Here is a 13,630-nt window from a genome sequence, read left to right on the forward strand (position 1 = left end):
GTCCGTGAACTGGGATCCTCCTGTCTCATCCTCCCGAATGCTGGATTTAAAGCGTGTGTCACCACGCCCAGCCCGATAAACCACCTATTTTGATAAATATGATTTATAAGGTTATTATGGTACCGAATTTGGAGATTATTCTAACCAACTTTTTTTAAAATTAATTAATTTATTTATTTTATTGGTGCACTGTATTCATACATCATAGTGGGATAAAAACTTTTGTAGACATACATGCACACATCGCCCAGTCAGCCCCCACCCGATCCCCACCCCATTCCCTCCCCACCCCTCCTTCCCATGCTTGGCTTAGTGGTTGACATCTAGTATTATAGCAATTTATCCAAAATTAAAAATGATAATCTCACATAACAGTTTCATTTGTCTGATACCAAGCTTTTCATGACTTAAAGATAACATTTCAATATTTCTTTTTGCTTTCTTTCTTACCAGAGAATATTTTTTTTCTATTTTTTTAGGTGAAACTATCATATATTTATATATTTATTTTTCAGAAAAAAATCTATCCTAATATGGAATATGGACTCTAGATACCCAAAACAATCTTGAAAAAGAACAAAGCTAGAAGATATATATTTTCTGATTTCAAACCATATAAAGCTGCAATAATTGAAACAGTGTAGTACTATTCTAAAGGCAGATATATAAACCATTGGAGTTAAATACAAGCCTAGAGCTAAATTCTTCCCTATATTATCAAGTTATTTTTGACAAGGTTTCCACGAACATCTGGTGGTGGAAATAATAATCTTTTAACTAAATATTGTTGAAAAATAATAATTACATGTAAAAGAATAAAATTGGACCCTTACCTAATCCCATATACAAGTATTAACTCAAAATAGATAAAAGACCTAAATATAAATCTTAAGACTATAAACTTTTAGAAGAAAATCTGGGTCATAAAACCTCATAACATTGAAGTTGGCATTGATTTCTTGGATATGATTTCAATGGCACAGGCAACAGAAGAGTATACAAACTCCCTAAAAAATAAAAAAAAATATTGTATATCCAAAGACAATGTAAACAGAGTTAAAAGTTACTAATAGAATGGGATAAAATATTTCCAAATGCTATATCTGAAGGTATATTAATATTCCAACTAGAAATCCTAAAAATTAACAACAATAAAGGCAAACAATACCCTTTTGAGATAGGTAAAAGACTAACATAAATAATGAATCTCCACAGATAACCAATCTTAGTTGTCTGTTGGATGGAAACTCTTGTTTCTCTGGTTCTGGTGTGTGTTACCTATTTCTTCTTTGTAGTTAATCTCTTTGAGTATTTTCTCTAGCGCTGGTTTTGAAGACATAAATTCCTTCAGTTTCTGTTTGTCATGGAAGCTTCTTATTTTTCCATCTAATTTGATAGAAAGTTTTGCTGGGTAGAAAATTTTTGGCAGGAAGTTGTTTTCTTTCAGAGTTTGGAATATGTTACTCCAAGCCCCTCTGGCTCTCATGACTTGGTTTGGGAAGTCTGGAGCGATTCTAATTGGTTTGCCTCTGAATGTCACTTGGCCCTTTGTTTTTGTTGCCTTTAAGATTCTCTGCTTGGCTTTCACATTGGTCATTTTGACAGTTATGTTGCGTGGGGATCCTCTTCTCCGATCCTGTCTAAAGGGAGTTCTATAAGTTTCCTGGACCTGTGTATCAACCTCTTGCTCTATGTTTGGAAAATTTTCTGCTATTACTTCCTTGAAGAGATTGTTGATCCCTTTGGTATCACTTTCTTTTTCCTCCTCTATTCCAATTATTCTTAGGTTAGCTCTCTTAAAATGGGCCCATAATTTCTTCAATGTCAGATTCCTGCTGTCGGATATTTTTTTCTAGATTAGAAACTATGCGTTCATTTTTGGAATTATCATCTTCTAAGAGTGAGATTCTGTTCTCCATGTGGTCTAATCTGTTGTTTGTGCTTTGAATTGAGGCCTTTACTCCATTAATTGCATCCTTTATCTCTTTTTGGCTCTCTCTGAGTTCTTTTCGAAGCACCTCTATTATTTCTACAGTTATTTTCCTGATTTGATCTTCTAGAAATCTCTGATTTTCTGTTTTATCGAGTTCTGATGTTGTGGTGTTGTGGGCATTCATTGCTCCAGTGTTATTCCTCTTTCCCATGATTTCGGAGGTTTGTGCCTTCTCTGGGTTCTTCCCTTGGGTCACTATGGCTTCACTTAAGGTGCTCTGGATCTCGAGTCTGTATTATCTCAGACCCCACTACTCCTTTACTGGGTTGTATCACAGAGTCTCCGACCCAGGGAGTCGATAGAGGCTGCTTTAAACTGTGGGGAGTGCCAGGTTGCACGTTCTCCTATGTTGTGATATCTCTGCCACCACCACTCCCTCACTGGGTCAAGTCCCAGGAGGCCCAATACTGCGATTTCTCCTCTGTGGCCCGCAATTTGACTCACTGTTCTTGAGTACGCAGATGTAGCTGTACTGGACTCGGTGAATTCACTGCTGCTGCCACCGCCGGTGGCAATATGGCGCCTCTGCCACGCCCTCGGCCGTGAGACTGGCGTATTTTTTCTTCTCTGGTTTTGAGTTCCACTCTGAGTCCCTGCAGCGTGTGCTGAGCTCAGCCACTGGGAGCTTTAGATGCTCCCTGCGCCGAAAGATCCCATCTGGCTGTTCCGCAGCGGCTAACCTCGGCTTGCTGTAGCCGTCCGGTGACCGTCCGGTGAATTCGCCGCTGCCGCAGGCAGTATGGCGCTGCTGCCGCGTCCTTGGGCGTGAGGCCAGTGTATCTCCTCTGTGGCTCTGAGCTCTGTTCTCAGACCACTTTCTCTCTGGAGCCTGGTGATTTTTTTGTTTCTCTGGTGATGGTGTTTTCTGGCTATGAAAGGCGCTGATTTTGTGGTAATGGAGATTGGTTGTTAGCAGGGCTCGTAAGCCCCGCTTTTCTCGTTCGCCATCTTCCCGGAAGTCTGCCCTAACAAACTTTTTTTGTGTGTGCTGGGGATTGAGGTCAGGGACTTTCTACCTCTGAGCTATACTTCTAGCCCTTTTTGCTTTTTATCTTGAAACAAGGTCGTACTAAGGTCCTGAGGCTGACTTTAACCTGTGATCCTCCTGTGTCAGCCTCCCAAGTACTGGGATTATAGGCAAGTGCCACCACACCTGGCTACCAATTCATTTCTTAAGCTTGGTGTGTGTGTGTGTGTGTGTGTGTTGCTCATGCAAAGTGAGTGCTTTGCCACTGAGCTACATCTAGCCTAATTTATTTTTTAGAGGAGGAAATTGGAAGGCATATTGGCTAATAGAATTTATGCATTGTTGACATGTTTTAAATTTACTTTTCATGAAAATTTGATAGGATTAACGTAAATGCAGTGTTCTAGATTAGAACCATATGCAGCATAGCTGACTTGTGGTTCCTGAGAATCTTTTTACAATCCTATTTCTTCCACTTGATTGTTTAGCTCAAATTAAATGGTAGGGCCTAGACCATGGCCAGTTAGGAATTGGGGAAATCTCCTTTCCCAGAGATGGGGGTACATGGTGAACAATACTAGAACATTGGACTATAGCAGTTTGTTTGTTTGTTTGTGTTTGTTTGTTTGTTTTGTGGTGCTGGGGATGGAACCCAGAGGCTTTTTACCTTTGGGATATACTCCCAGACCTATTTTCTATTTTATTTGGAAACAGGGTCTCACTAAGTTGCTGAGAGCCTCACTAAATAGCCGAGGCTGGCTTCGAACCTGTGTGATCCTCCTGTCTCAGCCTCCTAAGAGCTGGGATTACAAGCATGTGCCACCATGCCCAGCTTATTTTTTATTTTTATTTATTTTTTGTGGTACTGGGGATGGTGGAACTCAGGCTTCCTATCTCTGGGCTATCCTCCCAGACCTACTTTATACTTTATTTGGAAATAGGGTCTCACTAAGTTGCTGAGAGCCTCACTAAGTAGCTGAGGCTGGCTTCGAACCTGTGTGATCCTCCTGTCTCAGCCTTCAAAGATTGGGGATTATAAGTGTGCACCACCACGCCTGGCTTTTCGAAGAGTTTTATAGTTTTAGATCTTACGTTCTCTTTTTCTTTTAAAAACTATATTAGTAAACTAAGATGATGATAGATATTAACTTTCACCCTAGATTTGATGCAAGGCATTCCAGTGACAGAAGATCTTTATTCCATATTTACCAAGGAGAAAGAGCATGAAGCTTTGCATAAGGAAAACCAGAGGAGCCACCAGGAACTCATCAGTCAGCTCTTGCAGAGCTACATGAAGCTACTACTGCCCGAGGATGAGAAGTTCCATGGCGGCTGGGCCCTCATTGACTGTGACCCAAGGTGAGCTGGACTAGGCTAGCCTTCTGATGTGGGCGAGTTGTCACAAGTACCACTAGCTGTGGCATGGGTGCACGGCGATTTTTAGGACAGGCTGGTGCTCAGGCAAACTGACTGCCGGAGCACTCACATTGGTGCAGGATTAAGGGGGCACTGAAAACTCAGGAATGAAAAGAAATATTTTAATAGAACATCTGAGTTTTAAAAATCCTTATTGTCCATCTGTAATCTGCAGCTGGCTGTGTGGGTTCTCTTTTCTACAATAGGTTTATTGTATTTATGCACATAAGTGAGTGCAATAAAAGGTTCAAGCGGTGCTTGTTATTTTTATTGGTAATAAAGTGGCCCTGGCCTTTCATAAAATAAATAGGCCAACTGATACTCGACATTTTTTCTTAACAAAATACATTCAGTTTCAAGTGCTTCTTCAAAATATCAACGAATAGCAGAATCTAAATTTATCTACCAGATTGAATGCTTGCTTTTATGCTGATTTTCTACAATGATAATCTTTAATATTATAAATCAGAAATACTTTCAGAAATTTTAGACCAAGCTCTGAGAACAAAGTGCTCTAGATTTTATCTCATACCTTTCATGTATTTTTAATATAAGGGCAATAAAATAAACAGATAGCATTAATATGAGTTTTAGAAAAACAACACTGACTAGGTTCATAGGGAAACTTCCCATGGGATTTCACTTTAATAGTAAAAACTGTTAAGATGGATGGAATTTGCAGATCTTTAAAATGAGGTGATGTTTTTCTTGCAGGCCTTAGAAAATTTCTATGTTCTTTTAAGCTATTTGGTAAATATATTTGATTCATGTACTTTAGATGTTTATTTTAGTGGTACTGAGAATAGAACCCAGGGGCATGCTCTCTATTCCAGTCCCGGAAAGATCTCTAAAGCTGACTATATCAGACTGCATCTCAGTGGCTGAGGTGTTTGCCGCTGGCCAGTTTTCCCCCCTTCCTCTTTCTGTGGTCAAGAACACCACTCACTTCTTATAAACACCTCTCTAATTTGTCTTATAAATACAGTTTCTAATACTGCTGCAGTTTTCCTGAATTTGCTGCTTGTATTTTTCTTTTTTCTTTTGGTACTGGAAATTGAGGAGCATTCTACTTTTGATATTTTTTTTGTTTTTTAATTTTTTTTTATTGGTGCACTGTATTCATACATCATAATGGGATAAAAATAATACTTTTGTAGATATACATGCACACATCGCCCAGTTAGCCTCTACCCGATCCCCACCCCGTTCCCTCCCCATCCCTCCTTCCCATGCTTGGCTTAGTGGTTGATATCTAGTATTATAGCAATTTATCCAATATTAACGTTGAAAATCTCACATAACAGTTTCATTTGTCTGATACCAAGCTTTTGATGACTTAAAGATAACATTTCAATATTTCTTTTTGCTTTCTTTCTTACCAGAGAATATTTCTTTCTTTTTCTTTTTTAAGGTGAAACTATCGTATATTTATTTTTCACAAAAAATCTATCCTAATATGGAATATGGGCTCTAGATACCCAAAACGATCTCAAAAAAGAACAAAGCTAGAAGATGTATATTTTCTGATTTCAAACCATATAAAGCTACAATAATTGAAACAGTGTACTACTGTTCTAAAGGCAGATATATAAACCATTGGAGTTAAATAAAAGCCTAGAGCTAAATTCTTCCCTATATTGTCAAGTTATTTTTGACAAGGTTTCCACGAACATTTGGTGGAGGAAATAATTATCTTTTAGCTTAATATTGTTGAAAAATAATAATTACATGAAAAAGATAAAATCGGACCCTTACCTAACACCATATACAAATATTAACTCAAAATAGATAAAAGACCTATTTTAATATAAATCTTAAGACTATAAACTTTTAGGAGAAAATCTGGGTCATAAAACCTCACAACATTGAAATTGGCAGTGATTTCTTGGATATGATTTCAATGGCACAGGCAACAGAAGAGTATACAAACTCCCTAAAAAAAAAAAAAATTATATATATATATATATATATATATATATATATATATATATATATATATATATATTGTATATCCAAAGACAATGTAAACAGAGTTAAAAGTTACTAATAGAATGGGATAAAATATTTCCAAATGCTATATCTGAAGGTATATTAATATTCCAACTAGAAATCCTACAAATTAACAACAATAAAGGCAAACAATACCCTTTTGAGATAGGTAAAAGACTAACATAAATAATGAATCTCCACAGATAACCAATCTTAGTTGTCTGTTGGATGGAAACTCTTGTTTCTCTGGTTCTGGTGTGTGTTACCTATTTCTTCTTTGTAGTTAATCTCTTTGAGTATTTTCTCTAGTGCTGGTTTTGAAGACATAAATTCCTTCAGTTTCTGTTTGTCATGGAAGCTTCTTATTTCTCCATCTAATTTGATAGAAAGTTTTGTTGGGTAGAAAATTTTTGGCTGGAAGTTGTTTTCTTTCAGAGTTTGGAATATGTTACTCCAAGCCCTTCTGGCTCTCATGACTTGGTTTGGGAAGTCTGGAGCGATTCTAATTGGTTTGCCTCTGAATGTCACTTGGCCCTTTGTTTTTGTTGCCTTTAAGATTCTCTGCTTGGCTTCCACAGTGGTCATTTTGACAATTATGTGGCGTGGGGATCCTCTTCTCCGATCCTGTCTAAAGGGAGTTCTATAAGTTTCCTGGACCTATGTATTGACCTCTTGCTCTATGTTTGGAAAATTTTCTGCTATTATTTCTTTGAAGATATTATTTATCCCTTTGGTTTCACCTTCTTTTCCCTCCTGTATTCCAATTATTCTTAGGTTAGCCCTCTTAAAATGGGCCCATATTTCTTCAATGTCAGATTCCTGCTGTCAGATTTTTTTTCTAAATTAGAAACTATGTGTTCATTTTTTGAATGATCTTCTAAGATCAAGATTCTCTTCTCCATGTGGTCTAGTCGGTTGTTTGTACTTTGAATTGAGGCTTTTACTTCATTAGTTGCATCCTTTATCTCTTTTTGACTCTCTCTGAATTCTTTCGAAACACCTCTATTATTTCTACAGTTATTTTCCTGATTTGATCTTCTAGAAATCTCTGAATTTCTGTTTTATCGAGTTCTGATGTTGTGGGGTTGTGGGCATTCATTGCTCCATTGTTATTCCTCTTTCGGAATATGATTTCGGAAGTTTGTGCCTTCTCTGGGTTCTTCCCTTGGGTCACTACGACTTCATTTAAGGTGCTCTGGATCTTGAGTCTGTGGTATCTCAGTCCCCACTACTCCTGTACTGGGTTGTATTGCAGAGTCTCAGACCCAGGGAGTCAATCGAGGCTGCTTTAGACCATGGGGGGGTGCCAGGTTGGGTGTTCTCCTATGGTGTGGTATCTCTGCCACCACCACTCCCCCACTGGGTCAAGTCCCTGGTAGTACAGTATTGGGATTTCTTCTCCAGGGCCCGCAATTTGACTCACTGTTGTTGAGTGCGCAGATGGAGCTGTTGTGGACTCGGTGAATTCGCTGCTGCTGCTGCCGGTGGCAATATGGCACCGCTGCTACGCCCTCGGCCGTGAGGCTGGTGTATTTCTTCTCTGTTTTTGAACTCTGCTCTGAGTCCCTGCAAGGTGTGCTGAGCCCAGCCCCTGGGAGCTTAAGACGCTTTCTGCGCCAAGAAATCTCCCGAGTTCCTCCCGGCTGATCCGCAGCGGCTCACCTCGGCTTGCTGTCTGCCACTCCTCTCTGGAGCCTGGTGGGCTGTTGAGTGCGTTGGTCTGGAGCCGTCTGGTGAGGTCACCGCTGCTGCCACGTCCTCGGGCGTGAGGCCGGCGTATCTCCTCTGTGGCTCTGAGCTCCGTTCTGAGTCCCCCTCTGAGGCCTGGTGCTGCAAGAAAAGATGGCGCCTGCGCCGTTCCTCGCCACGGCTCCGGCTGCAGCACTGCGGTATGGTTTCTTTCTGGTTCCTCGTTTTTCCAGCCCTCTTTTTCTCTGTCCCTTGTAATTACATTTTATGTTTCTCTGCTGATGGCGTTTTCTGGCTATGAAAGGCGCTGATTTTGTGGTAATAGATATTGGTTGTTAGCGGGGCTCGTAAGCCCCGCTTTCCTCCGTCGCCCAGCATTCTACTTTTGAGCTATACCCCAGCCCTATTTTCTTTCTATTTTTTGAAACAGGGTTTCACTGTGTTGATCAGATTCTCACTTTTGGCTGAGGCTGTCCTCAGACCTCTGGCACTCCTATCTCAGCCTTTCAAGAACTGGGATTATAGCTGTGTGCCACCACGCCCAGCTTGCCACTTATATTTATTTTTTAACCTTGTAAGGCTTTTCTTGAAAAGATTTTCTCGATGTTGCATATTTTACCTCACCCCCTTTTGTTGAGTGATCTTTAGAAGCCTGTTCTTAGGCTCTCTGTTTTGTATAGAGCCTTTGTACAGACCATCAACTGAGTGGAAGTTACAGACCCATACTTGGCTGCCTTTGATAGAGGATGACAGAGCTCTGGGAGTGGCTTTGGAATCCTAGGTCCTGGGAAAGACTATTTGAGGACTTTTCTCCTCAAAAAATATACAATCCAAGCTAGGTGTGGTGGCCCGTAATTCCAGTACTCGGCAGCTTTAGGAGGGTGGCAGGTTTGAAGCCAGCCTCAGCAATTTATCAAGACCCTCAGCAACTTAATGAAATTCTGTTTCAGAAATAAACTGGGCATATGCCTGTTATTCTAGTATTTGAGAGACAAATAGGAGGATCACAGATTCACTGCTAGCCTCAGCAACCTGATGAGGGTCTCCACAGCTCATTGAGACACTGTTTCAAAATAAAAAAATAAAATAGGGCAGGGGGTATAGCTCAGAAGTAGAATGCCTCTAGGCTCATTCTCCAGCACCACAATAAACAAACAAGTAAACTAAATAAAATAGGGCTGGGAATGTAGCTTAGATGTAGAATGCCCCTAGGTTTGATCCTAGTAAACACACACACACACACACACACACACACACACACACACACACACACGGACTGAGAGTATAGCTCAGAGATAGAACCTCACACACACACACAGACTGAGATTATAGCTCAGAAGCTCAGAGATAGAACACCCCTGAGTTCAACTTCCAGACCAGAAATAAAGTGTGCAACTCGGTGGTGGCTAGTGTGCTTACACTGTTGCACAACCATGACCAGAGTCAGTTCTAAGACGTTCTCATCACCACAAAGAGCAGCCCCATGCCTCCCGCTGTTCCTTCCCCGCTCCCACACTTGGTCCTTAGTAAGCACTCATCTTGTTTTCTGGGTTTGTCTATCCTGGACAATCTGTGTAAATGGAATAATACAGTTTGTGACCCTTGCGATTGGCTGGTTTCAGTCTGCATGTTTTTATCTTTCATCCACGTTGTGGCGTGCATCGGAATCTCATTTCTTTTCATAACTAGACAGCACTCCATTGTATAGATAGGCTACATTTTGTTCATTCCTCCTTTTGTGACTAGCTTTGGGTTGTCTCCACATATTGCCAATTGTAAATAATGTGATGAGCATCTTATTTGCACACGATTTCTTTCTTTTTGTGGTACTGGGCATTGAACTCAAAGGTAGTCTACGTCTCAGCTATACCCCTAGCATTTTATTTTGAAACGGGGTCTCGCTAAGTTGGGGATGCTGGCCTTGAACCTGTGATATTCCTGTTTCATCCTCCCAAATACTAGGATTAGTGTGTGCCACCATGACCAGCTGTTTTCATTTCTTTTATATATTTCAGAATAAAAAGGCCAGATCATTCAGTAATACTGCTTCGCTTTTGAGAAGCTGCCAAGCTATTTTCCATAGTGGCTATATCCCTTTACACTCCCACCAGCATTGTATGAGGGTTCCAGTTTCTCCTGCCTTCAACCTTTTTTTTTCTCTTTTAAAAAAATGTGTTGCTATTCTAGTGTCTGTGAAGTACTATCCATTGTAGGTTTGATTTGCATTTCCCTAATGATAATTGATGAGGATTTTTTTTCCTGCGCGTGTTGGCCCTTGTGGTATCTTCTTCGGAACAGTGTGTAATTCAGTTTGTTACCCATATTTTAAGCGGAGCCTGTCTGTTGCCGAGGTGTAAAGTGTTACCAGGACCCAGGACTGTGATTAGGGTCTGAATAAGACAGGATTGTGCCAGTGAGCGGGCAGATCCTGATCCTGTCTTTTATTTATCCTTTTGATGTCTTGTACATAGTTTTTCAATGATTTTCTTAATTTTTTAAAGATCCTGCACTAAGCTGTCTGGATGATGGTTCGCGGGAGGCCGAGCGTCCCTGGCCCGCAGTCCCCGCGGCAGGGGAGGGTGCGGCAACCTCTGCGGAGCTGTCCCGCGCGGCCGCCCGGCGCCGCGTCCTTCCAGGGGTCTTGTGCGCGGGGACGGCTGCCGTGCCGGGCCTCGGCTGTCCGCAGAGCCGCCGCCTGGCCCGGCCGGGCCGCGCGGGCATCGCGTTGCCGCGGAGGCGGCACTGGCTGCGGGCGGCAGCGCCCCCGTGCGGGCGGCGCGGGCGGGCGGGCGGGCGGGCGGGCGGGGGGCGGGCCGCGCATGCGCACTGCGCGCCCGCCGCGGCAGGAGGGCGGGGCGGCTCGCCTGGCTCGCGGTTGCCGCAGTCGCTGCGGGCGCGAGGTGGAGAGCGGACGGCGCAGCCCGAGCTCCGAGGCCTCGACGACTGACGGACGGACGGACGGACCGACGGACAATGCCGCGCTCCCACCGACCCCCGCCACCTGCCCAGCGCGCTGCCGCCGCCGCTGCGGCCGCCGCGGCCGCCGAGGCCAAGTCCGACGGCGTCCTGGCCATGACTTTTAAGATTTTTCTCCTTTTTGCCGGGCTTATGGTTAAAGTTCCCGTGGGGTTGTATTTTTCTTGCAAATTACTTCTTTTCCAAAGTCTGTTGTTAATGTCCCCTGAAGACAGCGCCTTTTATGCGACCATTGTCGCCGTGCTCGGGCTGCATGTGGTGCTGGCAATTTTTGTCTTCATAGTGTGGAAGGAGGGTTTGCCTCAGTGGCGGGAAAACAAAAATGAATAGAGCAGCCCAGAGCTGCAGGCGAGGGGTGGGGGCGTGCCCGAAGGGGTTTGCTTTGCCTTCATTGTCAGTATTAAACGTGATTTTTTTTTTACCCTTAAAGTGGGAGGGTGGGTGGGGAGGGAAAATCAGTATTACTGCAGACTTCAGTAATAATTGGGGTGGGTGGGGGGCTGACACTTTTGACCGCCTGTTTCGTGCCAAGTGCTTTTCATTAAGGACATAATGTTTTTGACTGAGGATCATGTTTGACCAATGTAAATATTCATGCCAAAATAGGAAGCTAGAATGACAGTAACACTAATTAGTAGGAGTAGAATTTATTTCATATTAAAATATGTGCCGTGACGTAATTTTTATGGCTTGGCTCAAGCAACAATTTTCAGAATGCACGTAAGTATTGTTGTACAAATTTCGATTATGTTTTAAAATATCTTTAGGATTTTTCCCAGTGAAAGCTGCCAGGATCATTGAATTTATGATTTTCTTTTCCCAATCCATTAATTAGTTAATGTTCAAATTTTAGCTCCTTGAGTCAATCTTTTTTTTATTGGGTTCTGGCATCTTATTTGATTCAGTTTTTTCATTATATTAGGCAAAAATTGAGGTGAATTTGTTATTTTAGATTAAGACAGAATTAGGCTGCAGCAAGGTTCCGGCTGATGTAGTAAACCGCAGCTTACGATTTGGGTAAATTCATCTCTCTTTGCCATCCCATTAAACAATGACCTCATCCTTACGCAGTGTAAGAAGTGTCTTGAGTTCCTTCTACAAATGTTGTTTTTCAACCATTGTTTTCCATTTGCTTTTTCTGTGATGTTTTAGTAAAATCTAGTGAATAGACATGAAATCTTAAAACAGATATGTCCAGTTTTACAGTGGAATTTGTAGGCTCGTTTCAGGAATGCAAATTAATCTGTATCTTTTGATGAAAAGGCTTTTGTTAATTTTAGGTTAATATTAGATTAAAATTTTTGTTTGAGTTCAGATTTTGCCAGTGTTATTTATTGATTTTTTTTGTAGGTTTTGTACTTCAGCCATTTCTTCATTAGTAATTTTACAGGTATATGCAGTGTACTGTAATTTGGCTTACTGATTCATCAACATTCATCTGGTTTCTTTATCTTGATCGTTTGATCTATAGTGAGAAAAATAGGTAGCTTGAACTTAATTCCATTTTTGCATGTAAAATGTTATATTTACATAAAATTCTTTCAAAGGTTTACTCTGCAGGAATGCAGCATATCTTAAATGTGGGATTTATTGTTTTGATTTATTGTTTAAATAATGGGAGATAATCTATGACTTCTCAGCCTCACATTTTCCTTTCTTTCCAATAACCGCATTGCTACAAACCCCCCCCCCCCCATCATCCTGTTTCCTCTGAGGACTCCCTCCCCTTTTCCCCTCTTCTGGCTAGCTCTCTCTGGGCAGGGACCTCCCCTCAGTTCCAGCGATTCTCTCCACCCCCATTTTTCCAAGTCTATTTTTTTTTGTTTAAATTTTTTTCCAAATGGGTAGATTATATTACATATAACTTTGGAAGTAGAATTCATTATTTGATCCCAGTTTCCCCTTCCACTAATCTTTTGTCTTAAGTGGCTCTCTTATAGGAATATACTTTGCCAAAAATGCAGATGGAAATATTTAATTCTCTGTGTAATGTTTGTTTAGCCTCATTGACGCTACTCACAGAGATGTGGATGTGCTGTTACTGCTTTCTAACTCCGCCTACTACGTGGCCTAGTAAGTGCTTGTTGATTGAAAGCTTTTACGTTTGTTTTTAAAATTTGAGTAAATTTTCTTCTTAGAATTTATATGGGATTCCTTACCTTATATAACTGTCAGATCAGTCTTTTATCTTTACCAGTTTGAAAAAAATATTTTTAATTAGTATGTTTGCATAATGTGTTCTTTTAGCTTAGTATTATTACCACGCATCTCTCAGGTTTTGATATGTACTTGTGTATTTTTATATTTAAGGGCCATATATCATTTTTTGCATTATAATAACATATTTAAGTGGATCTATTGTTAAGCATTGAAGTACCTCCAGTTTTCTGCTCTTGTGAACGATGTGTGCTTGCGTACACACACCAGCAGCTTCACTACAAGGCAGTGGAATTACGTGATTTTCATGATTTGTTGTGGAATCCATTTTCAAAAACACTACCAATGCCAGTAGCAAAATAAAAGTACTGTATCTTTATACTTTACTGTAATTGAGTTTTAATTTATACTTTCTAAGAAAATACTCATTTTATTTTTGGCAT

At 41.0% G+C, this 13,630-nt stretch overlaps 1 protein-coding gene across 4 annotated transcripts in view; it reads left to right on the plus strand.

Moving 5' to 3' along the window:
• INPP5F (inositol polyphosphate-5-phosphatase F) overlaps positions 1-13,630 on the plus strand; it is a gene marked incomplete at both ends in the record, with an annotated part of 123,055 nt that overhangs the window by 106,055 nt on the left and 3,370 nt on the right. For 3 of the 4 annotated variants that reach the window (XM_080694538.1, XM_080694539.1, XM_080694540.1), the window contains 2 exons: positions 4,121-4,319; positions 13,032-13,103. In XM_080694538.1, the coding sequence (XP_080550664.1) occupies positions 4,121-4,319; positions 13,032-13,103 (271 nt within the window). Of the gene's footprint in view, positions 1-4,120; positions 4,320-11,694; positions 11,751-13,031; positions 13,104-13,630 lie in introns of those variants that run through there. The other variant, XM_080694541.1, reaches the window with a different exon arrangement.

Source organism: Muscardinus avellanarius (genome assembly GCF_963383645.1).
Source record: "Muscardinus avellanarius genome assembly, chromosome: 4".
NCBI lineage: Eukaryota > Metazoa > Chordata > Mammalia > Rodentia > Gliridae > Muscardinus > Muscardinus avellanarius.